The sequence below is a fragment of the Dipodomys merriami genome, unplaced genomic scaffold, assembly GCF_024711535.1.
Source record: "Dipodomys merriami isolate MVZ:Mamm:240054 unplaced genomic scaffold, mDipMer1.0.p SCAF_70, whole genome shotgun sequence".
Classification (NCBI taxonomy): domain Eukaryota; kingdom Metazoa; phylum Chordata; class Mammalia; order Rodentia; family Heteromyidae; genus Dipodomys; species Dipodomys merriami.
This window is the reverse complement of record NW_027206291.1, coordinates 5,623,473-5,649,095: the sequence shown is the minus strand read 5'-3', so window position 1 is coordinate 5,649,095 and position 25,623 is coordinate 5,623,473. Positions and strand designations below refer to the sequence as shown.

Sequence of the window (25,623 nt, the reverse complement as noted above, 5' to 3'; positions counted from 1 at the left end):
TAAAATTCATATACACTTCTATACATGTCCTTCATATTCCTTTCCTGTTTTCTTACCCAACACCAGTGAAGCTTCTGAGCCTCTCAGCAGTATACATTATATACTAAGAAGTCATAGAAACTATTTGGTGAGGTGACTATTCAAATAATCACACAGTGAAAGGTGTTATTATAAGAGTTGCAAGAGGAAGTGGTGCTGTGGCTCAAGTGATAGAGCTCTAGCCTTGAGCTGAAATGCTGGGACAGTGCCCAGACCCAGAGTTCAAGCCCCATGACTGACCACAAAAAAAAAAAAAAAGAGTTGCAAGAACAAAGTCATTAATGGCCACCAGGGCCAGATTTAGCAGTTACATGCCTTTGGCCTCAAGTACAGAAAACCTGACTCAACTTGCTTAACACTGTAAAGATATTTATTAGCTCAGACTAAAAACTTGGAGCTAGAGTGGCCTGCAGGCATGGAATATCAAGACAGTTCAGTCACATTATCCTAGATCCAGATTCAGAGCCCACTTTTCTCCATCCCTACACAGAACATGTTTCTTCAAACCCCCAACCCTACCTCATACTTCCTGTGCAATGAGAGTCTCATCTTACAGCTGGGACTGGTTGCGTTTTTGTTCTTCAACCAATAACCTGTGGAGAGAGAAACTCACATTCACCATATAAATCACCATATCACAGATATGTGTGTGTGTGTGTGTGTGTGCATATGTGTGTGTGTATGTGTGTGTGTGTGTGTGTGTAGGTGCAGGTGTGCATGCATGCGTACGTGTTATTACTGGTACTTGAACTAAGAGCCTTATCTTTTTCACTCTGGCTAGTGCTCTATCATTTGAGCCACATCTTCACTCCTGGCTTTTTGCTAGTTAATTTTCTGCCTGGGCTGGCTTTGGAGAATCTGGATCCTCAGGTCTCAGCCTCCTAGTCACTAGGATTATAGGTGTGAGCACTAGGAACCTAACTTGTAGATTTTAATTTCAACCAGCAGTTACCACACTGTAAGACCAGCATGATCTTACCTTTCATGTTGGTCTTTTCATGTTGACAGATAAAAGATGTTATTATAATCAAAATCTTCAGAAACTCACATGCTCACATCAATAATAAAAGGAAGCTAGGGTGCTGGTGGCTCACACCTGTCATTCTAGTGACTCAAGAGGCTGAGATCTGAGGACCACGGTTCAAACCCAACCCGGGCAGGAAAGTCTGTGAGACTCTTACCTCCAATAATTATTCAGAAAAAGCCAGAAGTGGTGTTGGACTAGCCTTGAGCACAGGGAGGCTCAGGGACAGTGCACAGGCCCTGAGTTTAAGCCGCAGGACCAGCAAAAATGAATGAATAAATAAATAAAAGGAAAAAAGAAAGATGATACTTTGGGTAGAGGGTTAAAATTTTCCTGTTTAAGCCTGGTGCCCATGGCTCACATGTGTAATCCTATCTACTTAGGAGACTGAGATCTGAGGATTGTGGTTCAAAGCCAGTCTGGGCAGGGAAGTCCATGAGACACACAAATTTCTTGCTTAGAGTGAGAAAACATTTTCTATAAGTAGCCAGAGTCATTTTTCTTTTTTCTTTTTTTTTTTTTTGGTCCGGTCGTGGGGCCTGAACTCTGGGCCTGGGCGCTGTCCCTCAGCTCTTCAGCTCAAGGCTAGCGCTCTACCACTTGAGTCACAGCGCCACTTCCGGCTTTTTTTTTTGCTTATGTGGTGCTGAGGAATCGAACCCAGGGCCTCAAGCATGCAAGGCTAGCGCTCTACCACTGAGCCACCTTCCCAGCCCCAGAGTCATTTTTCTGTACTTATTAGTACTCAGCTTTGCCATTCATGAGAGGAAGCAGAAAGTGGATGGGGCTGTGTGTCCATAAAACTTTATTTACAACTCCAGTGGGCTAGATATGGCTCCCACAGATGCAATAGCTGCTCAAGATTCCTGTTATGAAGTTTTATCAGATATCAGTTAAAAAAAAAGCAACAATGATTCACAATTTCTGATATTTATTTATTTATTTTTGGTGCTGATCCTGGGCTCTTTTGCTCAAGACTAGTGCTGCACCACTTCAAGCCTCAGCACCATTTCCTGATTTTTTTGGTGTTTGTTTTTTATTGTTGTTTTTTGTTGGTCGTGGTGCCTGAACTGTGGGCCTGGGCGCTGTCCCTCAGCTCTTCAGCTCAAGGCTAGCGCTCTACCACTTGAGCCACAGCACCACTTCCAGCTTTTTCTGCTTATGTGGTGCTGAAGAATCGAATCCAGGGCTCATGCAAGGCAAGCACTCTACCACTGAGCCACCTTCCCAGCCTGATTTTTTTGGTGTTTAATCAGCTATAAGCATCTCACAGACAACAGGAGCCTGTGACTCACCCTCGCTACTCAGGAGGCTGAGATCTGAGGATTGTGGCTCAAAGCCAGCTTGGGCAGGAAAGTCTATGTGACTCATCTCCAAATTAACCACCAGAAAACTGGAAACGGTGCTGTGGCTCAAAGTGGTAGAGCACTAGCCTTGAGCAGAAAAAGCGCATGGACAGTGCCCCAGCTCCATGACTGAGCAAAAAAAAAAAAAAAAAAAAGAACCACACAGACTTTTCTCCCTGGGCTGGCTTTGAACCATGATTCTTAAGATTTCAGCCTTCTGAGTAGCTAGGATTACAGGCATAAGACACCAGTGCCAGGAAAAAAAAATTTTTTTTTTTTAAACCAATCGTGGGGCTTGCACTCAGGACCTTGGCACTGTGCTGAGCACTTTCTGCTCCAGGCTGGTGCTGCACCGGTTGAGCACAGTGCCACTTCCGGTTTTTGAGCCGTTTCTGGGAGCTCAAGCTCTCACGGGGACTTGTCTGCCCAGACTGGCTTTGAGCCCTGGTCCTCGGCCTCCGGAGTAGCCAGGATTACAGGGGTGAGCCCCCAGCAAGGATCGCAAGCGTGTCATCTGAACGTCCGGGGAGCTCTGCGGGTGGAGACGGGCCCAAGCTCAGGGCCTGAGCTTCTGGGCTGCGGAACCCAGGTCTTGAGGTCCCTGTGTAAACTCAGACCCAACGTCTGGGTGGGATCCGGGGTGAGCGTGTGAGCACCACGCCCCCCCGCCCCGCAGCCTCCGCAGGCCACGCCCACTCGTTCTCTCCTCCGCCCCCCCCAACGCCCCTCACTTCTCCCTCCCCTCTGCCTGCCCCTCCCCACCCCCTCACTCGCCCCGCCCCGCCCTCCTCCCAGCCCCCCCCTCGCCCGCCCGGCCTCTCCTCTCCCTCTCTTTCCATGCCCCTCCCTTCCCGGCCTCCGCCTCCGCCTCCTCCGCCCCTCCCCCGCGCCGCAGCGACAAGATGGCGGCGGGTGGCAGCGGCGGGCGCGCGTCGTGCCCGCCGGGGGTCGGCCCGGGCGCGGGGGGCGGCCCCGGGCCGAGCGCCAACGCGGTGGCTCCGGCCCCGGGCAACGCCGCCGCCGCCGCCGCCGCCGCCGCTGCCGCCGCCGCCGCCGCCGCCGCCGCGGCGCTTCCCGGGCCCCCCGCGCCGTCCCCGCCGGGCCCCGGGGCGGACGCGCAGGCCGCGGGCGCCGAGCGGGAGGAGGCGGCGGGCTCTGGCGCGGGGGCCGCGCTGCTGCGCGAACCCGTGTACAACTGGCAGGCCACCAAGCCCACGGTGCAGGAGCGCTTCGCCTTCCTCTTCAACAACGAGGTGCTGTGCGACGTGCACTTCCTGGTGGGCAAGGGGCTCAGCTCGCAGCGCATCCCGGCGCACAGGTGGGCCGCCGCGGCCGGGCCCCGCCCCGCCGGCCCGCGCGGGAGCCCCGGGCCCGCTCCCGCCCCGGGCCCTGCACCCATCCCCGGGCTCCCCGCTGGCTCCGGGCCCTGCACCCATCCCCGGGCTCCCCGCTGGCTCCGGGCCCTGCACCCATCCCCGGGCTCCCCGCTGGCCCCGGGCCCTGCACCCATCCCCGGCCTCCCCGCCCCGGGCCCTGCACCCATCCCCGGCCTCCCCGCCCCGGGCCCTGCACCCATCCCCGGCCTCTCCGCCTCGGGCCCTGCATCTGGGAGCCCCGGGCCTTGTCCCCGAATTCCAGTCCCGGGCCCGATTTCCCTGCACCCGCGAGTCCCAGGCCCTGCCCCCTTGACACAAGGCCTGCACCAGGGACTAGGCCCTACGCCTGGGACCCTGCACTCGTGAACGCTTGGCCCTGCCCTCCTAGTCCCGGGCCAGACCCCCGACCCCGGGACCTTGCACTCAGGAGCCATGGGCGTGCACCCTTTGACCCGCATCAGGTTCTGCACCCAGGATCCCTCCCACCCTATACTGCCTAGGCCTGTACCCACCCTTAACCTCTCTACCCTGGGACTCTGCACCTGGATCCCTGATATCCCATGCTGGGATCTGTACCCTTAGCTTGGGCCTGCACCGGAGATCCCTTCTCTCCATGTCCTGCCCCCTTCCACCCTGGGATTCCTGTACCTGGCGCCTCCCTGTCCCAACTCTCCTCTAGCTCGGCCCTGCACCCCTCCATTCACCCCTGAACCTGGACTTGAGACCCTCTTCCCTGGGGTCCCTTATACTCATCACCCTCTACCATCCAGCCCCTTACCCTAGTACCTACGCCCTGGAGGCTAGGCCCACCAACCTTTCACCTCTGTTCCGGCTCCCCCATCTCAGATCCTGTCTCCATACTCTTGTTTTCCTGCTTGTCACCCATTGAACCTATGGCCGTGGTGACCTGACAACCCCTGCTACTTCCTCATCCAGAACCTCAGGACCCTGACCCTGCAGTGCCTATTAGACCCTTCCATCTCCTGGCTCTATTCCAACAGCCTGGACCCTACTACCACTGCTTGCAGCTCTCAGACTCCCTCCTGGGTCCTCTCCACCCTGGGTGTTAGTCAAGGGTGTACTCCCCAGGTTCCCCCTGCCCATTCACTGGCCCCTCCTCATTTTGGTCATGGCGGGGGTCGGTGGGGCACAACTGAGGCATGGGGGAGGGGTACTGCTGCTGACTGCCCTGGAATGTTCCCCAGCCCGCCTTTGAAGCCCACCCTTCCCCCTGACCTATGGCTTGCATTGTGCCTGTGCTCTGGAGACCCTCCTGCTGGCTTCTACCTGTGCCTTTCTGTACCGCTGAGTCTTGTGGCTTTCCCCAGGGGGGACCTACCTACAGAGGGGATCCCCAAGACTTTTATCTGCACTGAGCTGCTGCTCAACTGGGCTTGGGCTCCTTCCCTGCCCCCCCCCCCACCTTTCCTGTCATCTAGAATATCTTGTCTTGTGTCTTCTACACAGCTGGAGCTCTTTAGGGGTGGGTAGGGATTAGAGACTCAGGGTTTCTGTGAGGGACAGATGCCACCTCCTCCCACTCCAATGCCCATGACACATGTACTTGGTGCATTTAAGGGGTCATTGTCTTGTTGGCAAAGTGGGTACCTAAGAGGTAGTATGAGGGGCTGGGAAGGTGGCTCAGTGGTAGAGTGCTTGCCTTGCATGCACAAGGCCCTGGGTTCAGTTCCTCAGCACCACATAAGTAGAAAAAGCTGGAAGTGGCACTGTGGCTCAAGTGGTAGAGCGCTAGCCTTGAGCTGAAGAGCTGAGAGACAGCGCCCAGGCCCAGAGTTCAGGGTCCATGACCGACCAAAAAAAAAAAAGGTAGTATGAGGATCCCTGTGAGAAGCAGGGCAGGGGTGTGTTCCAGTTGGATGTTGAGAGGGTAGCGTAGGGTTCCAGGCTCAAGGACGTGTAGGCCCAAAGTCTAGAGGAGTTGGGGCAGGTGGAAGCGACAGCAAGGCCAGAACTGAAGAAGTGAGGGAGCATTGTGGCCCAGAGTGGTGCGATTGACTTTGAGACATATTAAGAGCCCGTGCAGTGCTTGCAGAGACCAGGGGGCGTGGTGGGCATAGCAAAAGTGGGAAGTGGGGGGTTCAGCTTCTCTGGGGAGGAGGTGCTTACATGCAGTGGTGTGAGAAGACAGCTGAGAAAAGATGGCGGTAGAGACAGTATCAGAGCCACAAACCCTGGAAAAGGCAGGAAGGACCTCTTTGGAACCCAGGAGGTGGTGTGTGGTGGTTATCTTGACTTCTGGCTTGAGTGTTAGGACCAATAGCCATAGGGCAAGGTTTTAGATCTGTTACATAGCAATAGAAGGTAATATTACAAGAGGTTCTCTGTGCCTCAGTTTACATACCTGTGACTGGGTGCTGCAGGCTCAACCCTGTACTCCTAGCTACTCAGGAGGCTGGTATCTCTGGGTTGGGGTTCAAAGCCAGCTGTGGGAGGTAGGAGGGGAGGAAAAAAAAAGCCTGTAACACTTTTTTCCCATACCAATTAACCACCAAAATCCAGAAGATGGGCCCAGGGCTTGTCCTCAGACAGGAGGGTCTATACAATGTGGGATTTCCTAAGGTGACAGCTTTTATGGGGTGAGGGCAGGTCTCTGCATCCTTCCCCCATTCCCATCCACCTCGAGGCTTAGCAACTGGCTGTCAGGAATGGGATGGAGAAGGGAGGATGGGAAGGCAGGGACCAGGTGGTCAGGATCAACATCACAGCAGGTGATACCCTGTGAGTGTGGGGAGCTCCTGGTAGCATATGACAAGGTGTGTCAAGTGAAACTCATGACCACAGTTTGCTGAATGTCAGCAGCTTACCCTGTCTCTCACCCGAGGAGTTATGAATGGGACCTGATTTGATGAAAAAGCCTTAGAAGTTAAAGTCATCAAGGTGAGACCTCCCGGTTTATCCAGGTGGGTCTTAAGTCCTGTGACAGCCTCCCTGTAGCCACAGCCTCCCATGCTGGAAAGGCAGGAAGGGTTTCTATTGAGTACAGGACGGCTAGGCCCCCTCACACCCGGATCTAGGCCTCTGGACTCCAGGAAGAAATTCCTGTGGTTTTATTTATTTATTTATTTTGTCAGTGGTGGGGCCTGAACGCTGGGCCTGGGCCCTGTCCCTCAGCTCTTCAACTCAAGGCGAGTGCTCTACCACTTGAGCCACAGTGCCACTTCCAGCCTTTTCTGTTTATGTGGTGCTGAGGAATCGAACCCAGGGCCACATGCTTGTAAGGCAAGCTCTCTGCCACTGAGCCACCTTCCCAGCCCCTCCTGTGGTTTCTGTAGGGTTTTGTTTTGTTTCTTTTTGCAGTGTTAGGGTTGAAACTTGGGGCCTTGCATATGCTAGACAAATACTGAATTCCTGTGGTTTTCAGCCATCTATGTGTGGTCCTTTGTACCTGACAGAGGGAAGGATGAGAAAGCAGACATACACATGTCGGATGGCTGGCTGGTCCTCTAGACAGTGACAAAGAATCTGTCCCAATCCAGAGGACACTCAGAGGGCCTGATGATTAAATGCCAGATAGGCCCTGGAGACAGTCCTGGGGCAGAAAAGACATTAGAAGAAAGACCAGTGATGTCAGTTTACTTTAAAAAGCTTAATTGCACCCAGGTGCTTGTTGCTCCTGCTTGTAATCCTAGCTAGTCAAGAGCCTGAGTTATGAGGATCACAACTCAAAGCCAGCCCAGGAAGTAAGTCCATGAGACTCTTAATTAGTCACAGAAAAAGTGGGAAGTGGGCTGGGAAGGTGGCTGAGTGGTAGAGTGTTTGCCTTGCATGCATGAGGCCCTGGGTTCGATTCCTCAGCACCACATAAGCAGACAAAGCCAAAAGTGGTGCTGTGGCTCTAGTGATAGAGTGCTACCCTTGAGCCGAAGAGCTGAGGTACAGTGCCCAGGCCCAGAGTTCAAGTCCCATCACTGACCCCCCCCCCCAAAAAAAAAAAAGTAGGTCAAGTGGTAGCGGGCTAGCCTTGAGCACAAAAATTCCAGGATTGGTACCAAAGAAAAAAGCTGAATTGAGGAGGGAAAGATTAAAAATGAAAAAGCAAATGGGACTGGGAGTGGTGGACCCATCTGTAATTCTAGCACTTGGGAGATTGAGGCAAAAGAATCTCAAGGTAGAAGCCAGCCTGGACTGCATTGTCTACAAGATCCTCCGATCTCGAGTGACTAAGATTACAGGTATGAGCTACTAGGGCCCAGCATTCTCACAGGGCTTAAAAGAATATTTTAAGCGCATAGATGGGAGCCTTCTGTGTACTGGTCACCCCAGTGAGAAAAATATCTGATACTCTGTGGTGGAACCTAGAGGAAGGCAGAAGTCCATGAAGTAGCAAGTGTCACTTCAGCTTCTCCTGGACAGCAATACGTTATTTAGCTACTGTCACTTTGTGCTGTTTTGAGAACAGTGAACAGTTTCTTTTCAATTGTGTTATTTTGTTCACCTGTACCTGGGTTGGAACTCAGGACCTCAGACTTGCTTGACTGGTGTTCCAGAGCCATACCTCCAGCCTGATTGTTTGCTGGTTACTTTGAAGATTAAGTCTTGTGGACTTCCTAAACTTGCTTTGAACAGTGGTCCTCCAGATTCTTAGGTGAAGGTCTCCTTCTTTACTAAGTTTCTATGCAGTGTTGGTAGGGGGAGTTATCAAACATGTTTGTTGGGTTTTGGCTTATTTAATCTAACAGCTGGTTTTGTAGACAATAATATGTACTCAAAGGACAGTTCCCACAGTCTAGTTTTGATTTTTTGTTGTTGTGGGGCTTAAACTCGGGGCCCAAGCACTGTCCCTGAGCTTTTTCACTCAAGACCAGCACTCTACTGCTTTGAGCCACAGCCCTACTTCCAGTTTTCTGATGGTTAGAGTTGGAGATAAAAGTCCCATGGACTTTCCTGCTGGCTTTGAACCATGATCCTCAGATCTCAGCCTCCTGAGTAGCTGGGATTACAGGCGTGATCTACTGGCATCCAGCTTGATTTGTGTGTGTATACCAGTGTGTGCCAGTGTGCCAGTGGCTCAAGGCTAATACTCTACCACTTGAGCCATACCTCCACTTTTGGCTTTTTTTTTTGTCACTAATTGAAGAAAAGAGTCTCAGGGACTTCCACGACCCTCAGATTTCAGCCTCCTAAGTAGCTAGAATCACAGGCATGAGTCACCACTGCCTGACCTGAACTTTTTTTAATTTTTTTTTTTTTCCTCAAGGCTAGCACTCTACCACTTTTCCACAGCTCCACTTCCAGCTTTTGGTGGTTAATTGGAGATGAGTCTCATGAAGCTGGGCGCTGGTAGGTCACACCTGTAATCCTAGTTACTCAGGAGGCTGAGATCTGAGGATCGAGGTTCAAAGCCAGCCTGGGCAAGAAAGTCCGTGAGACTCTTAACCTCCAATTAAAACAAAACAAAACAAAACAGGAAGTGGCACTGTGGCTCAAGTGATAGAGTGCTAGCCTTGAGCTGGAGAGCTGAGGGATAGTGCCCAGGCCCAGAGGTCAAGTCCCACAATCAGAAGGAAAAAAAAAAAAAGTGACGGATTTTCCTTCCCCAGGTGGCTTTGAACAGGGATCCTCAGATCTCAGCTTCCTGAATTGCTAGGATTGTACAGGTGTGAGCCACCAGTGTCTAGCTAGAAGGTTCCCCCTTTTTTTTTTTAAAGTCAGTCTCGGTGCTTGAACTCTGGACCTGGGTGATGTTCCTGAGCTCTTCAGCTCAAGGCTAGCTCTCTACCACTTGAGCCACAGCACCACTTCCAGTTCTGGAGGTTAATTGGGAATAAGAGTCCCACGGACTTTCCTGCCTGGGCTGGCTTTGAACTGTGATTCTCAGATCTCAGCCTTCTGAGTAGCTAAGATTACAGGAGTGAGCCACCGCTACCCATCAGGGTTCCCCTTTTGATGGCAGCTCTCTATGCCATTCCTGTATTGAGACAGTAGGTGTGGCCTCTAGCACTGTGTGCCGCCCCTCACATTCTGATGAGATGTGTAGTAGTCCCATCCTCATTCTACCTCAGGTATTTCCTGCCTTCTCTTGTGCTTTTCCTTTCAACTGTGGGTTATTTATAAGTGCCTTATTTAAATGCCAGACATTGCAGCATTTCCCAGATGTCTTTCCATTATTGTTTTCTCCTTCCCTCCCTCCCTCCCATCCTCTCTCCCTCTCTCCCTTCATCCCTCCCCTCCTTCCTTCGTTCTTCCCTTCCTTTTTCTTCTGTATTTTCTTCCTGTTTTTTAATTTATGGGTACTGAGGAACCGAACCAGGCCTCATGTATGCTAGGCAACACTCTACCACTGAGCCACATTCCCAGCTCTGTTGGTTTATTTCTTAATGTGTGTGTGTGTGTGTGTGTGTGTGTGTGTGTGTGTGTGTGTGTGTGTGTGTGTGTGTGTGTGTGCTGGTACTAGGGCTTGAACTCTGTATTTCTTGCTCAGTTTTTTTGGTTTTTATTTGGTGCATGTTTTGGGGCTTAATTCAGGGCCTGAGCACTATCCCTTAGCTGCTTAGCTAAAGGCTGGAATTCTGCCATTTGAGCCACAGCTCCACTTCTAGCTTTTTGGTGGTTAATTGGAGATAAGAGTCTCATGGACTTCCCTGCCCCGTCTGGCTTTGAATCGTGATCCTTAGCTCTCAGTCTCCTGAGTAGCTAGAATTATAGGTGTGAGCCACCAGAGCCTTTTTTAATTGGACACATAATAATTGTGCATCCATACTGATGGGTGCAGTGTGGTATTTTAGTAAATATATGCAATGTTAATTATTGCATCAGGGAGAGTAGTCTGTTGATAACCGCTGTTGGGGACATTCAAAACCTGCAGATTTAGGCAGTAAGTGAGCATGACTTCCCATCATTGACGCTATGGAATGCCAGGACTGGCTCCTTTCCTCTCATGCCCATGTTGATTTTTTTTTTCTTCTTTTTTTTTGTTGGTCGTGGGGCTTGAACTCTGGGCCTGGGTACTGTCCCTGAGCTCTTCAGCTCAAGGCTAGTGCCACTTCTGGTTTTCTGAGTGGCTTATTGGAAATAAAAGTCTTATGGGGGCTGGGAAGTTGGCTCAGTGGTAGAGTGCTTGTCTTGAATGAATGAGGCCCTGAGTTTGATTCCTCAGCACCACATAAGCAGAAAAGCCAGAAGTGGCACTGTGGCTCAGATGATAGAGTGCTAGCCTTGAGCTGAAGAGCTGAGGGACAGCGCCCAGGCCCAGAGTTCAGGCTCATGACTGGGGGGGGGGGGGGGGGGAAGTGTCTCACAGACTTTTCCTGCCCAGGCTGGATTAGAACCGTGATCCTCAGATCTTAACCTCCTGAGTAGCTAGGATTATAGGTGTGAGCCATTGGTACCTGGCCCATTTTGATTTCTAATTGGTTTCCTTGTGTTTGGAGAGCATACTTTGATTTCAGCAGGAGGCCAGCCTGTGCTATACTGCTAGACTGTGTCTGAAAAAGAAAATGGTACCATGAAACTATAAATTAGTATAAACTATACTATTATACAGAAACAGACAGAGGAAAGATCATTGTGTGGTCTAGAAGGTTCCTTGGCACAAAGATGAGTTCCCTACCCTGAGGCTTCTTAAACCCTGGATTAGGGGTTTTTATGGAGGCTCTTGCTAGGTGAAGTCACCTGCGGCTTAGGTAGCTCAGGTCTTTAGTCTTTAACTGGCTTCCAAAGGTACCAAGTTTTTTTTTTTTTTTTTCAAGTTGTTTCTATCTGATCCCTTTACAGCTAATTGTGATAATAGGAAGTATATGCATCTTAAGTGGGGTTTGCTGTGTTATTGCCCCACCATTCATCTCCATAAATTGTCTCCATGTAACCCTAACTCCTATCCTTCCCTACCCCTGGCACCCACTTCTTGTCTCTAGTGATTATAAGATACTCCTGTGGGCTGGGAAGGTGGCTCAGTGGTAGAGTGCTTGCCTTGCATGCATGAGGCCCTGGGTTCGATTCCTCAGCACCTCATAAATAGAAAATGCTGGAAGTGGCGGCGATGTGGCTCTAGTGGTAAAGCGTGCTAGCCTTGAGCAAAAAAGCTTGGGGACAGCACCCAGGCCTTAAGTTCAAGACTCAAGACTGGCACAAAGGAAAAAAAAAAAAAAAGATACTCCTGTACATGATGTCTGCAGGGTTCATCCTTCTATTTGGCTGATTTCACTTATTGCCCGGACCTCCAGGGCCATCATAGCTGTCACAGGTGGCAGGACTTCCTTCCTTTCCATGGCTCCCTAATGCTCCACATGTGTGACGGACTGTACCGAGTGTGTCTGTACAACTAGGCTCCTCCCACCTTCTCTCTGCTACCGTTCCACTGTTCTGGGCACCCATGTGTGTGTTTATCTTACCAGGGGAGACTTGGAAGAGGCAGAATGCCTGGGTGGGTAAAAAGGTGCTGAGGAGTGGGTACCAGAGTGCCTGGAAGCAGAAGGCTGCTGGGATGTGTAGTTGTGTGGTAGAGCTCTCCCCATTTGAGGATGGCCATTGCTGCCAGAGTGATAGACTGGACACAGCAGAGTGGGTTGTGTGGTGCTGGCCCACATACCTGCTAGTAATGTCAGGTGGTGGTATGGCTCTGCAGATGTGTCAGGGCCCATGGTTCCAGCCATCCCTATCCCTACTTCCTGCAGTGGGGTTTTTTCTGGTTGTTTTTTCCTCCGACCTTGGGGCTTGAATTCAGGACTTAAGCACTCTCCTTTAGCTCTTTTGTTCACGGCTGGTGCTCTACCACTTAAGTCACAGCTCAACTAAAGACTTTTTTTGGGTTAATTAGCAATAAGAGTGTCTCATGTCTCATAGACTTTTCTTTCTAGGGTAGCTTGGAACCATGATCCTCAGATCTCAATCTCCTGGGTAGCTAGGCTTACAGGCATGAGCCACTGGTGCCTGGCTGCTTTTGGGCTTTGAGCAGCCACTTGTGACAGGTTTTCCTGTGGATGACCCAGATGTGTGTGTGTGTGTGTGTGTGTGTGTACGTGTACGTGCGCTCGTGCGTGTGCGTGCACGTGCACCCCTGTATGCATGCCAGACCTGGGGTTTGAACTTGAGGCCTGGGCTCTGTCCTTTAGCTCTGTTGCTCAAAGCTCTACTACTTTGAGCCAAAACTCAACTTCTGGTTTTCTGGTGGTTCATTGGAGATAAGAATCTCACAGACAGGCTGGGAAGGTGGCTCAGTGGTAGAGTGCTTGCCTTGCATGCATGAGGCCCTGGGTTCGATTCCTCAGTACCATATAAGCAGAAAAAAAAAAGCCGGAAGTGGTGCTATGGCTTAAGTGGTAGAGCGCTAGCCTTGAGCTGAAGAGCTGAGGGATGGCGCCCATGCCCAGAGTTCAGGCCCCAAGACCGGACCCCCCAAAAAAAAGAAAAAAAAAGAAAAAAAATCTCACAGACTTTTCTGCCTGGGCTGCCTTCATTGGGTGAACCTGAGATCTCAGCCTCAGGTGTAGCTAGGATTGCAGGTGTGAGCTCCCAGCCCACTTGTTGGTGTGTGGTTAATTGGAGATAAGAATCTCATGGACTTTCCTGCCCAGGGCCCAGTTCAGCTGCTTTTTAAACAAGAAAAGACAGATGCAAACTATTTCTAGCACAGAGTTGTGTTCTAGCAAAGTCGTGGGCCAGAGAGCTGACTGCAGTGATGAGCAGTCCAAGTGCCCTGTTCCCCATGGGAGGGAACAGGAGCTTCAGGCTGTGGGTCTCCACAGATACAACAGCCAAAGTAGGCGAATGAGGCTGGACTCCATGACCCTCCTGGCCCCACCTGTAGCCTGGAGCTCTGGGTGCCCTGGCTTATGGCTCTGTCTCTTGTTCCCCCACTCTCTTCTTCCTCCATGTTTCATATTCACATTGTCCTTACTTTACTTCATTCCTCTGCAGAGACCTGGATACATGTACTCAGGATGTTGTGTCGCACCTGGCCTTCATTTCCAGCCATGGGCTGGAATGGAGTTGAGGGTTGCCAGGTGCAGCTCACGCCTGTAATCCTAGCTACTCAGGAGGCTGAGATTTGAGCATTGTGGTTCAAAGCCAGCCTGGGCAGGAAAATCCGAGAGACTGTTAATTCCAACAAACCACTCAGAAAACTGGAAGTGGCGCAGTGGCTCAAGTGGTAGAGCACTAGCCTTGAGCTGAAGAGCTGAGGGACAGCGTTCAGGCCCAGAGTTCAAGTCCCACGACTGACAACAACAACAACAAACAAAAAACGTTGAGGGCCTGGTAGTGCCAGGGAAGGGCAGAGTGAAGCCTGGGAGCAGAAAAGAGAGAGAGGGGGCAGGGGCTCCCCCCCTTCCATAGACTGTGTTGAGCCTGTTTGTCACAGTAGAGACCCTAGGAGGAGGAGACGTAGAGGCCTTGCAGCCCCCAAGGGACAGACTGCAGTGAGGAGGCCAATAAACTAGCAAAAAGCAGGAAGTGGAGGTATGACCCAAGTGGTAGGACACCAGTATGGAGCTTTTGGAACAGCGAAGCAAAAGGGTTAGGAGTGCGCAAGCAAACCAATGAATGAGGGAAGAAGGGAGTAAAGGATCAAGTAAAAGAATGGATGAGTGAAAGGTGAAAGGAGAATTAATGAATGAGTGAACCCATGGGGGAGAAATGATGGACACAGAGATGTAGTAGTACCTTTGCATGTGCCCCTGCTCTTCTACGCTGGCCCCTGCTGTCACCTCCCCCCATTCCAGAAGAATCCACTTCAGCTTACTCTGGGCAGGTGTTGGCTGAGGCAGAGTCCTCCAGAAGAGGCTGTGACCAGGAGCGCAGCCCTTGACTGCCTCGAGGCCGCCAGCAAGGCTCACCGGTGTCTTCTCTCCTGCCTTAGGTTTGTGCTGGCCGTGGGCAGTGCTGTCTTCGATGCCATGTTCAACGGGGGAATGGCCACCACATCCACTGAGATTGAGCTGCCCGATGTAGAGCCAGCTGCCTTCCTGGCTCTGCTCAAGTAAGCTTCCAGATCTTTCTAACTGGGGTTGGCAAAATGTAGAATAGTCAGAAGACACATAACTGGGTGGACCAGCTCCCAGGCTCATCTCTTAAGATTCTTTAACTCATTTTTATTTCAATTCATTTTTTTCGTGGTACTTGGTTTTGAACTCTGTGCTTGTTAGGCTGTTCCTCTTCCATTTGAGCCATACCGCTAATCTTGTTTTGTATATGTATGTGGGGGGTGGGGGGAAGGGAGGGCAGTGTCAGCATCAGTACTGGAGATTGAACTGAAGGCCTGGCACTGTCCTTTTGTTTTTTGTTTTGTGTTTTTTGGGGGTCCGGTTGTGGGCCTGAACTCTGGGCCTGGGCGCTGTCCCTCAGCTCTTCAGCTCAAGGCTAGCGCTCTACCACTTGAGCCACAGCGCCACTTCCGGCTTTTTTTCTTTTTGCTTATGTGGTGCTGAGGAATCGAACCCAGGGCCTTGAGCATGCAAGGCAAGCGCTCTACCACTGAGCCATCTTCCCAGCCTTGGTTTTTGTACTCAAGACTAGGATTCTGCCACTTGAGCCATAGCTCTCTTCTGGCATTTTGGTGGTTAATTGGAGATAGAGTCTCAGACTTTCCTGCCCAGCCTGGCTTTGAACTTCAATCTTCAGATCTCAAGCCTCTTGAGTAGCTAGGATTAGGGCATGAGGCACTGGTACAGCTCTGGCCTTGTTTTTTGCTGGTTGTTTTGTAAATGGAGTCTAGCAGGATGGTTTTGAACCACAATCCTCAAAGTCTTAGCCTTCTGAGGTAGCTAGGATTACAAGGAGGAACCATCAGCACCCACCTTATTTATTTGTTGTGGTGAGTACACTGTCAACTATTCACCACTCTGCTCTCCTTCACCACTACAGTTAAATATTGCGGGGGTTCAATTTTGGCCACATGTGTGGCCCAGTGTCCCTCACATTTCTTCCAGGGTCAATTGTATATTCAGTTATATGACCATCACTTCTATCTAGTTCTAGATCACCCCTAAAGGAAACCCCATCCTCATGAGCAGTCACCCCAACTCTCTCCCACGCCTCCCAGTCCGTAACCTCTTAAGACTCTGAATCTGCTTGTTCTAGCCATTTCCTATCAGTGGAGCTGATACTATGGGACCATGTGTGTGTGTGGTTGAGTGCGCATGATGTCATCAAAGTCCCTCCATGCTGGGCTTGTCAGTATCTTGTGGCTGTGGCCTGTGTGTAGTGGACTGCACACTCCATGATGGGTATTGACTGGTCCTCTGATGGTTGTGTGTTGTGATGTAATGGGTGTTCATGTAGAAGTTTTTTCTTCCTTTCTTTTTTTTGCTGGTCATGGGTCTTGAACTCAGAACCTGGGCGCTGCCCCTGAGCCTCTTTTTATTCAAGGCTATTGCTCTACCAATATAAGCCACAACTCCACTTCTGGTTTTCTGGTAGTTAATTGGCGATAACAGTCTCACAGACTATCCTGTCTAGGCTGGCTTTGAACTATGATCCTCAGATGTCAGCCTCCTAAGTAGCTAGGATTATAGGTGTAAGCCACTGGCACATGACTTCCATGTGGCCATGAGTCTTTCCACTCTCCTGGAAAGGGGTTTGGAATTCATAGTGTCCTCTCAGAGTAGGAAGGACATGCTGTGGTTTGTTTGTTTGGTTTTGTGCCAGTCCTGAGGCTTGAACTTAGGGCCTAGGTTCTGTCCCTGAGCTTTTTTGCTCAAAGCTGGCCCTCTACCACTTGAGCCAGAGATCTACTTCTGGCTTTTTAATGGTTAATTGGATATAAGAGTCTCATGGATTTTCCTTCCCTGGGCTGGCTTTGAACCTAGATCCTCAGATCTCAGCCTCCTGAGTAACTAGATTACAAGTATGAGCTACCTTGGAAGGACACATTTGGAAGGTCGCCCTCCTTGGACACTTTTGGTGACACCATGGTACCTCATCCCTAGCTGCCCTGCTTCCTGCCCCCTTGCCTTGCTATTTCTATGGGATTTTCTCAGTCAGCCCCATTGCTGCCCATGTTCCATGTGTTAGGGATAGAGGACGGTCATAATAGCCATGAACAATGGGGCACAGTTTGGCCTTTGGAGTTATGTTATTCACTCCGGAATGTAGGAGGCTAGGCACTGGTAGCCTATTCAGGATGCTGAGATCTGAGGATTGTGGTTTAAAGCCACCCTGGGCAGGAAAGGCCATGAGTCTTGTCTCTCCAGCTAACCACCAGAAAGCCAGAAATGGTGCTGTAGCTCAAAGTGGTGGAGCACTAGCCTTGAACAAAATGGTTTAGGAACTATACTAAGGCCCTGAGTTGAAAACCTATAACCCACAAAAAATAAAAATAAAAAGAAGAAAGAAAAGAAAAAAGAGGGAAGTAAAGGTAAGCCAAGTTGGGGAAACGTTGCTGGGCCCTTGGGAGCAGTGCACCTGCCTGCCCCTCCTGGCATCCCCTGCTATGGAGACATGGTTCGGGGGCATCAGGGCGGGGCTCATCTGTGCATGGATTCAGCCTCATGGGTGGCAGCCTACACTAGACATGCTGTTTCTGGAAGGATGGACAATCACAAACATACTCTTTTTTTTTTTTTTTTTTTTGTCGGTTATGGGGCTTGAACTCTGGGCCTGGGTGCTGTCCTGAGCTCTTCAGCTCAAGGTTAGAGCTCTACCACTTGAGCCACAGCGCCACTTCCAGTTTTCTCCTGATTAATTGGAGATGAGTCTCACATAGTTTCCTGCCCGAGGTGGCTTTGAACCACAACCCTCAAATCTCAGCCTCCTGAGTAGCTAAGATTACAGGTGTGAGCCACGAGTGCCTGGCTTCTGGAAGGACTTCTGGGGTGGGTGGCTGTCTCCCTCTAGCTGGAGGTCACCAGGTGCCATCTGCCTCACAGTTGTCCTGTCCCCCCTCAGGTTCCTGTACTCAGACGAGGTACAGATTGGACCTGAGACAGTCATGACCACACTGTACACAGCCAAGAAGTACGCAGTGCCCGCTCTCGAAGCACACTGTGTGGAGTTCCTCAAGAAGAACCTGCGGGCCGACAATGCGTTTATGCTGCTCACGCAGGTGGGAGGGGCATGGCTGGACCAGGTGGGAAATGAGTGTCATGTGGGAAATGGAGGTCGTGTTCCACTGGCTGTGGGGAAGGAGTCACAGGGTACACGCATCTCTGCAACATCACTTTTCCTCCCAGGACAATTTTCTACACCAGTCTGTTCATAGTCTGTTTCCTGGCCTCCCAGTGGATGTCTTGGCACAGGGAAGAGGCAGGTTGGCAGGAAGTGGCTGAGGATCACAGGGGCTCAGATACTTTCAGGCGGACCAGGCAGATCAGGAACAGGGACAGCAAATGGTAGCACATGGGAGCCGCCAGCTCCTGGTCTGGCCTTGCTGAGGCAGCTCGCAGGCAGAGGAGGATGGGACCACTACTGCTTGAGTCCCCTGCTCAGGCCGCCCTGGGGACAAGGCTGTGTGACCATGACTTGAAATTTGAGTAGATGATGATGATGATGATGATTTTGTGTGTGTGCCATCCAGGGTCTTGAACATGGCCTGGGTGCTCCCCTGAGGTTTTTTGCTTTTGTTTTTGCCAGTCCTGGGGCTTGAACTCAGGGCCTGGACACTGTCCCTGAGCTTCTTTTGCTCAAGACTAGCACTGTACCATGGCACCACTTCTGGCTTTTTCTGTTAATGTGGTAGTGAGGAATCAAACCTAGGGCTTTATGCACTCTATCACTAAGCCACATATACCCATAAGCTTTTATGTTCAAGGCTAGCACTCTGCCATTTGAGCCACAATGCCAGATCTGGCTTTTTGGTGGTTAATTGAAGATAGGAGTCTTTCCCTCCCAGGCCAGCTTTGAACTGGAATTCTCAGATCTCGGCCTCCTGTGTAACTAGGATTACAGGCATGAGCCACCAGTGCCCAGCTTATTTTGTTTTTCTAAGACAAGGTCTCACTACATTGCCCAGGCTAATCTCAAACTCCTGAGCTCCAGAAATCTGGCCTCCCGCTGTCACCATGCCTGGCTGGAAGCAGGGTGGCAGAGCCATTGTGGTCCTATACTACAGGTGCTAATGTTCCCCACATCTCTCCAGGCACGGCTCTTTGATGAGCCACAGCTGGCCAGCCTGTGTCTGGAGAACATCGACAAGAACACAGCTGATGCTATCACTGCGGAGGGCTTCACCGACATTGATCTAGGTGAGTGAGTGCTCCAGGCTGAAGCAACTCAGGGTCTCAGAGCGCTGGTGGGAAAAGAGTAGGCATGGGCGAGGCTTGAGCCCCAGGAATAGGCACCTACCTTCTAGGATGAGATAGGGCTTGAGGTGGTTACAGACTCAGTGGCACCTGGCAGTGGCAGGCATGGCTGGGCCAACTACAGATGCTCCTGCCTTGGGTCTCAATAGGCTCTTCTGGGAGACCCCTGGTCCTCTTAGAGGGAGTCAGTGCATGGACTTGACCTGCAAAGGGCTGAAAGGACTCTATTTATTTTGGGCACTGTGTGCTAGTAATTTTTTTTTTTTTTTTGAGTCCGGTCGTGGGCCTGAACTCTGGGCCTGGGCGCTGTCCCTCAGCTCTTCAGCTCAAGGCGAGCGCTCTACCACTTGAGGCACAGCGCCATTTCTGGCTTTTTTTTTCCTGCTTATGTGGTGCTGAGGAATCGAACCCAGGTCCTCATGCATGCAAGGCAAGCGCTCTACCACTGAGCCACCTTCCTAGCCCTGTGCTAGTAATTTCTATCACCATACTTGAGTCTCCCCATCAAGGGCAGTAGGACAGGGAGCAGGTGTGGCCAAACATGGGCAGAAGACTGAAGTCAGCTCATCAGCTGTGAGGCTGGTGTGCACATGGGGCTTGCACACAGCCTGGCAGGGGTGCTGGCTGATACTTGAATTCACAGCGCACTCCTGCCCACAGACACACTGGTGGCTGTGCTGGAGCGCGATACCCTGGGCATCCGGGAAGTGCGGCTGTTCAATGCGGTAGTCCGTTGGTCTGAGGCAGAGTGTCAGCGGCAGCAGCTACAGGTGACGCCAGAGAACAAGCGGAAGGTGCTGGGCAAGGCCCTGGGTCTCATCCGCTTCCCACTGATGACCATAGAGGAGTTTGCAGCAGGTAAATAGTTTGGGGCGAGGGGCCTTGTGCGGGGGCCTGCCCTCATCCACCCTCTAACAATAACTGTTGTAGTTATTGTGAGGAAGCTGGGAGAACACATAAAGCCTACAGATGGGCGTGTATCTCAAGTGAATGCCGCTCATCAATCTGTATGTTCACTATTTTCTCTCACCCAGTCCATACTGGCCATACTGTACCCATTACCTGCTTCTAGTGTCCTTCTGCTTATCTTGGGGACATTGGCTCATGTGATGGGGTTTCCGCATCTTGAGCTGAGGCTCAGGCCCTAGCCTTGTAACAAGGCTCCAGGCAAGGACAAGTTGGGCTGCTGTAGGACGACAGGGAGGGATCAGGGAAGGACAGGACATGCCACACTCATGACTGACTGCTCCTGTGGACACCCATGTCCAGGGTTGTGTGGCACTCGCCTAGGCCTGGAAGGTTCCAGAAGGGGCTTTGTGGTGCATCCTTGTGGTAGGTACAGAATTGTTCTCCCTCCTTTCCCCAATCCACACAGTGCTGTTCTTGCCTGATTTAAGGTTGCCAGATTTAGCAATCAGCATGAATACTTTTCTAGTACAAGTTTCTCCCACACACTACTTATCAAAAAAAAAAAAAAAAAAAGTCATTTCTCATCAATCTGAAGCTCAGGTTCATCCTGCTGACCTCTGTTTCCTCTGGGAAGTCTCCTAGCCCTGTGGGTGTGGGAGAGTGGCTTCCCAGGGTCTGTGGGTCTCAGGTGTTAGAGATGGCTCTGCTAAATCCTTGGTGGTCCTCTTTGCAGAAGACTGGCCTGTGGTCTGGACCAGTGACCCAGCTGCAGGGGCCGGGCCCTCTAAGGTCCATGACAGGTCCTGGGTGCCCGAACAGTTTCCTGAGCTTTGTAACTGGTTCTGTGCCCAGTGCCCAGCCGTGTCTGTAACTCTTAAGGCTCCAGCAAGATACAGGACCAATTACAAGAGTATCATGCAGACTCTGAATCCAGCCTCTTGGCCACAGACCTGCCCCTACCTGCCAGCCTCCCCCACATCCTTGTCTCAGTATCCGTGGTTCCAGCCACATCTCCTGGGGACCCTGTAGCCCTGATGCTATCAACCTGAGGGAGGAGATGCCATATCCTTACCTCAAAGGCAGTGGAAGAGTTTGCCATCCCCCATTTCCCTGTCATCCCACAGCACTGGCTCAGTGTAATCTGCTCCTGGGTCCCTCCTTTCTTGGCTTTGTGGATGTAAGCTGTGCAGCCTTTGAGCCAAGGACTGTGTTGGTCATGGGAGCCACTGACCCCCTGGCTGATGACTCTGTGCATGGCCAGGCCAAGCATAGCATCCACCTGCTGTGACTTGAGGCTGTTCCTGCAGTGGGAGCTGTAGGATCTGAGGGCTTCAAGGGTACACAGAGCAGGGAATACCCAAACTTCAGGACAGATGGATGGCATGGTGGTGGGAATTTTATCGTGCAGGAGCTTCCTATGTTACATGGTTTTAAAAAATTGATGGGTCCACCTTGGGAGGAGTGTGTCCTTGGTGCATCCCACATCTCCAGGGCTCAGCCCTGCCTTGCCCTGCCCCTTCGCCTGCAGGCCCCGCACAGTCAGGTATCCTGGTGGACCGTGAGGTGGTCAGCCTCTTCCTGCACTTCACTGTCAACCCCAAACCCCGTGTGGAGTTCATTGACCGGCCGCGCTGCTGTCTGAGAGGCAAGGAATGCAGCATCAACCGCTTCCAGCAAGTGGAAAGCCGCTGGGGCTACAGTGGAACCAGTGACCGAATCAGGTGTGGACAAAGGAGTAGGCAGAGCACATGGCCCTAGGTGGGACTTCGGAGGGCTCAGGGAGTGAGGGGGAGCCAGAGAAGGCAGCGGAATGCAGGGGTGGGGATCTTCCTGGGGGAAATAGATCTGTGCCCACCCCGTAGCTCGAGGCTGCCCAAGGGTTCTTCCCACCCCCGCCCAGATCCCTTTTTGTCCTTTCTGTTTGGCCCACATCTGGCAGCTTGCCCTTGTCTGTCCCTAGATAGGGTCAGCAAGTGTCTACACCTTCCACAGGTTCTCGGTCAACAAGCGTATCTTCGTGGTGGGCTTTGGGCTCTATGGATCCATCCATGGACCCACTGATTACCAAGTGAACATCCAGGTATGTACCAGCACCCTCCTATCCCCCAAGCCCTGGGAGTCCAGGCATGCCTGGCCCAGGTCCTGTCTATACCCATCTCCCCATATGGCTGGAGGAGTGTTCCCCATTCCTCATCCCAGCCTCAGGAGCTGAGCAGCCTTCCTGCCCCTAGATCATCCACACGGACAGCAACACAGTCCTGGGCCAGAACGACACTGGCTTCAGCTGCGATGGCTCCGCCAGCACCTTCCGTGTCATGTTCAAGGAGCCAGTGGAGGTGCTGCCCAACGTCAGCTACACGGCCTGTGCCACGCTGAAGGTGTGTGTGCCTGTGGCTGTGGGCCATGGTGCCTGCTAGCCAGCTGGATTTGGATCTGTCCAGAGGCTTCTCTGGCACCCCCTCCCAATCCAGTAAGGGCTCAGCCATCCCTACCCAGGCTGGGTCCTCACTGTTTCCTTCCCCTGCCAGGACGCTAGGGGGTCCTGATCTCGCTGTCTCCCACCTCCTCTAGGGTCCAGACTCCCATTATGGCACCAAAGGCCTACGAAAGGTGACCCATGAGTCACCCACGACAGGGGCCAAGACGTGCTTCACCTTCTGCTATGCTGCTGGGAACAACAATGGCACATCTGTAGAGGACGGTCAGATTCCGGAAGTCATCTTCTACACCTAGACCCACCCAGCCAGGCCCTGAGGACATCACCTAGGCCAGCCTTGCCAAGTCCTGTCCATGGAGGATGGCAAGGCCTTGAGGTCATTTCCCACACTTAGGCCATCCACAGCGTGACCCCAGCTGGCCTCCCTCAGCCACATCCACTCCCTGCCACCTTTCTCAGCATCTCAGAAGGGGTGTCCCTGTGTCCACACAGGTGACAGGTGTGGCTGCTTGTTCAGAGGCGCTGGGAGGTACCTGCTACAAGCTGGGGCCCTGCCAAGACAATCCCACAGCCTCAGGGGATCAGGGCTGTGCCTGGGGTCCAGCCACTCAGGGCCCTCAGCCCAATTGCTGGGGCAGGGCTCAGGAAGGCTGCCAGCTCCCGTTTGTCTTGTTTAACTGCACATTGCAATGCATTCAGATCCCCATTTCTCTGCCAGCCAGCACTAAGGCAAGGAGCTTCTAGAGCCATTGATCTGGGTCTAATGGGCCTGGCCTGCAACGTACCCAAGGCCACCCTGATCCCTGGCCTGACTAGGTGTCCCTACCTCCAGGATGCTGCCCGAATCCTGGGAGCACTCAGTGAGGAGTACCTGCCTGCACTGTCCTGAAGGGCAGCTCCTGGTCTTAGTGACAAATGGTTTGTCTCTGCTCGTGTCACCAGTGGACCAGCTGAGGCTGGCCTCTCCCAGCCTCTCGGGAAGGCCCTGCATGGCCAGGAGACAGGATGGGGTATGAGCCCTGCCTGTGCCTGGAGGGATAGTGCTGCTGCTACAGGTTGGGCCCCATCTAGATGCAGCACAACCCCAGCTGGCCAGATGTGGGGCTAGGGTTGCCACCCACTGCCCCCCTAGTACATACTGCAGCCCAGGCAGCCACCAAGCACCCTGTCCAGAGGTGCTGGACCATGCAACTCCTAGCCTCCAACCCCCACCCATGTCTCCACCCCACTGATTCCTTCTGTAACCCATATCTTCCCCAAAGCCATGGGAGGGGTGCCCTCCTCCACACCAGTCCCCAAATGATTTTTCTAAGTAAAGGAAAGAAAAGCACCTGCTCAGACCTCCTGTGTGCTGCTTTCCACTGGCACCACTGGCATAAAAGGTGGTCTCCAGATCCCCCTGTGCTTTTCCTAGGGCTGGGTTCCCCCAGAGAAAGGGGTGTTTGGGAAGCAACAATCTACATGGCAGAAGGATTCAGGGTTTTGAGGCACAGCTGGGAAAAAGGCAATTGCAGAAATGGATGTAGTGGCACATACCTGCAATCCTAGCGCTGGGAAGGCTGAGGCAGGAAGCCTGAAGTTCAACGGGTAAGACGGTGTCCCAGGCTGAAAATGCGGCTTAGTGGTAGTGCTTGCCTAGCATAGATGAAACCCTGGGTTCAATTCTTCAATAGCAAATAAACAGAAAAAGCTGGAAGTGGTGCTATGGCTCAAAGTGGTGGAATGCTAGCTTTGAGCAAAAGCAGCTCAGGGCCAGGCGCTGGTGGCTCACACCTGTAATCCTAGCTACTCAGGAGGCTGAGATCTGAGGATCATGGTTCAAAGCCAGGAGGAAAGTCTGTGAGACTCATCTCCAGTAAACCACTCAGAAAACTGGAAGTGGCTCTGTGGCTCAAGTGGTAGAATGCCAGCCTTGAGCTGAAGAGCTGAGGGACAGCACGCAGGACCAGAGTTCAAGCCCCACAAACAACAACAACAAACAAAAGCAGCTCAGGGATAGGGCCCAGGCCCTGAGCTCAAACTCCAGGACTGGCCAAAAAAAAAAAGGGGAAAAAAATCTTAAAAGCAATAAACATTACACCAAATTAGGATTCTGCATCCTTCAAAACTCAAAAACAGCCGGGCACTGGTGGCTTACGCCTGTAATCTAGCTACTCAGGAGGCTGAGATCTGAGGATCAGGGTTCAAAGCCAGCCCAGGCAGAAAAGTCCTCAAGACTTATCTCCAGCTAACCACTAGAAAACCAGAAGTGGCGCTGTGGCTCAAGCAGTAGCACATTTGCCTTGAACTGAAGAGTGCAGGGATAGTGCCTAAGCCCAGAGTTCAAGCCCCATGACCAACAGAAAAAAAAAAAAAACCCCTAAAATAGTAGCATTGGATTTAATCCTATAATTAGATCAAGTGAAAGCCACTCAATGAGAAGGAAAGGAGTGTTGGATTTGGATTGGCATTCACCCACAAGTACAGAGGAAACTATCTCAGATGCTGCTAGACAGGGTGCAGTTCTGAATCAGGAGGTGGTTGCTCCAGGCCCACTGTTCTCAGACTGGTAAGATTGTTAGACATGCCAGGAAGACAAAACCCTCAAGTGTCTATCAGGAAACACCTTTACATAGATACAGGTAAAATGAGAAATCATGAAAACTAGCAAGTATTTTGAATACACTAAAATTTGAGGATCCTGCCAGAGAATTGAGAATGTATTGTGTACAGATGAGACGAAGGGCTTGGTTGGGGGCTAGTGGCTCACGCCTGTAATTCTAGCTACTCAGGAGGCTGAGGTCTGAGGATCCTGGTTTGAAGCTAGCCTGGGCTGCAAAGCCCCATGAGACTCTCACCACTCAAAAACCAGAAGTGGAGCTGTGGTTCACACTAGCCTTGAGCAAAAAAGCTCAGGACCGGGCTGAGAGGGTGGCTCAGTGGTAGAGTGCTTGCCTTGCATACATGAGGCCCTGGGTTCAATTCCTCAGCACCACATAAAGCAAAAAGAAAAAAAGCCAGAAGTGGCGCTGTGGCTCAAGTGGTAGAACGCTAGCCTTGAGCTGAAAAAAAGCTCAGGCCCTGAGTTCAAGCTCCACAAACAATAAAAAGAAAAAAGGGCTCAGGCTGGGAACATGGTTTAGTGGTAGAGTGCTTCCTAGCATGCATTGAAGCCCTGGGTTAGATTCCTCAGCACCACATAAGCAGAAAAAGCTGGAAGTAGCACTGTGGGTCAAGTGGTAAAGCACTAGCCTTGAGCACAGAGAGGCTCAGGGACAGAGCCCAGGTCTTGAGTTCAAGCCCTAGGACCAGCAAAAAG

At 51.8% G+C, this 25,623-nt stretch overlaps 1 protein-coding gene across 1 annotated transcript; it reads left to right on the top strand.

The window, feature by feature from the left end:
• Nucleotides 1-3,310: 3,310 nt before the first annotated feature.
• Btbd2 (BTB domain containing 2) lies at nucleotides 3,311-23,660 on the top strand. The gene is made up of 9 exons (XM_070007887.1): nucleotides 3,311-3,727; nucleotides 14,602-14,721; nucleotides 17,628-17,784; nucleotides 18,817-18,922; nucleotides 19,640-19,837; nucleotides 21,417-21,609; nucleotides 21,881-21,968; nucleotides 22,120-22,266; nucleotides 22,460-23,660. Exons 1-9 carry the CDS (start codon nucleotides 3,312-3,314, stop codon nucleotides 22,619-22,621), a joined length of 1,587 nt encoding a protein of 528 aa, XP_069863988.1. The 5' UTR covers nucleotide 3,311; the 3' UTR covers nucleotides 22,622-23,660.
• The last annotated feature ends 1,963 nt before the right edge of the window (nucleotides 23,661-25,623 follow it).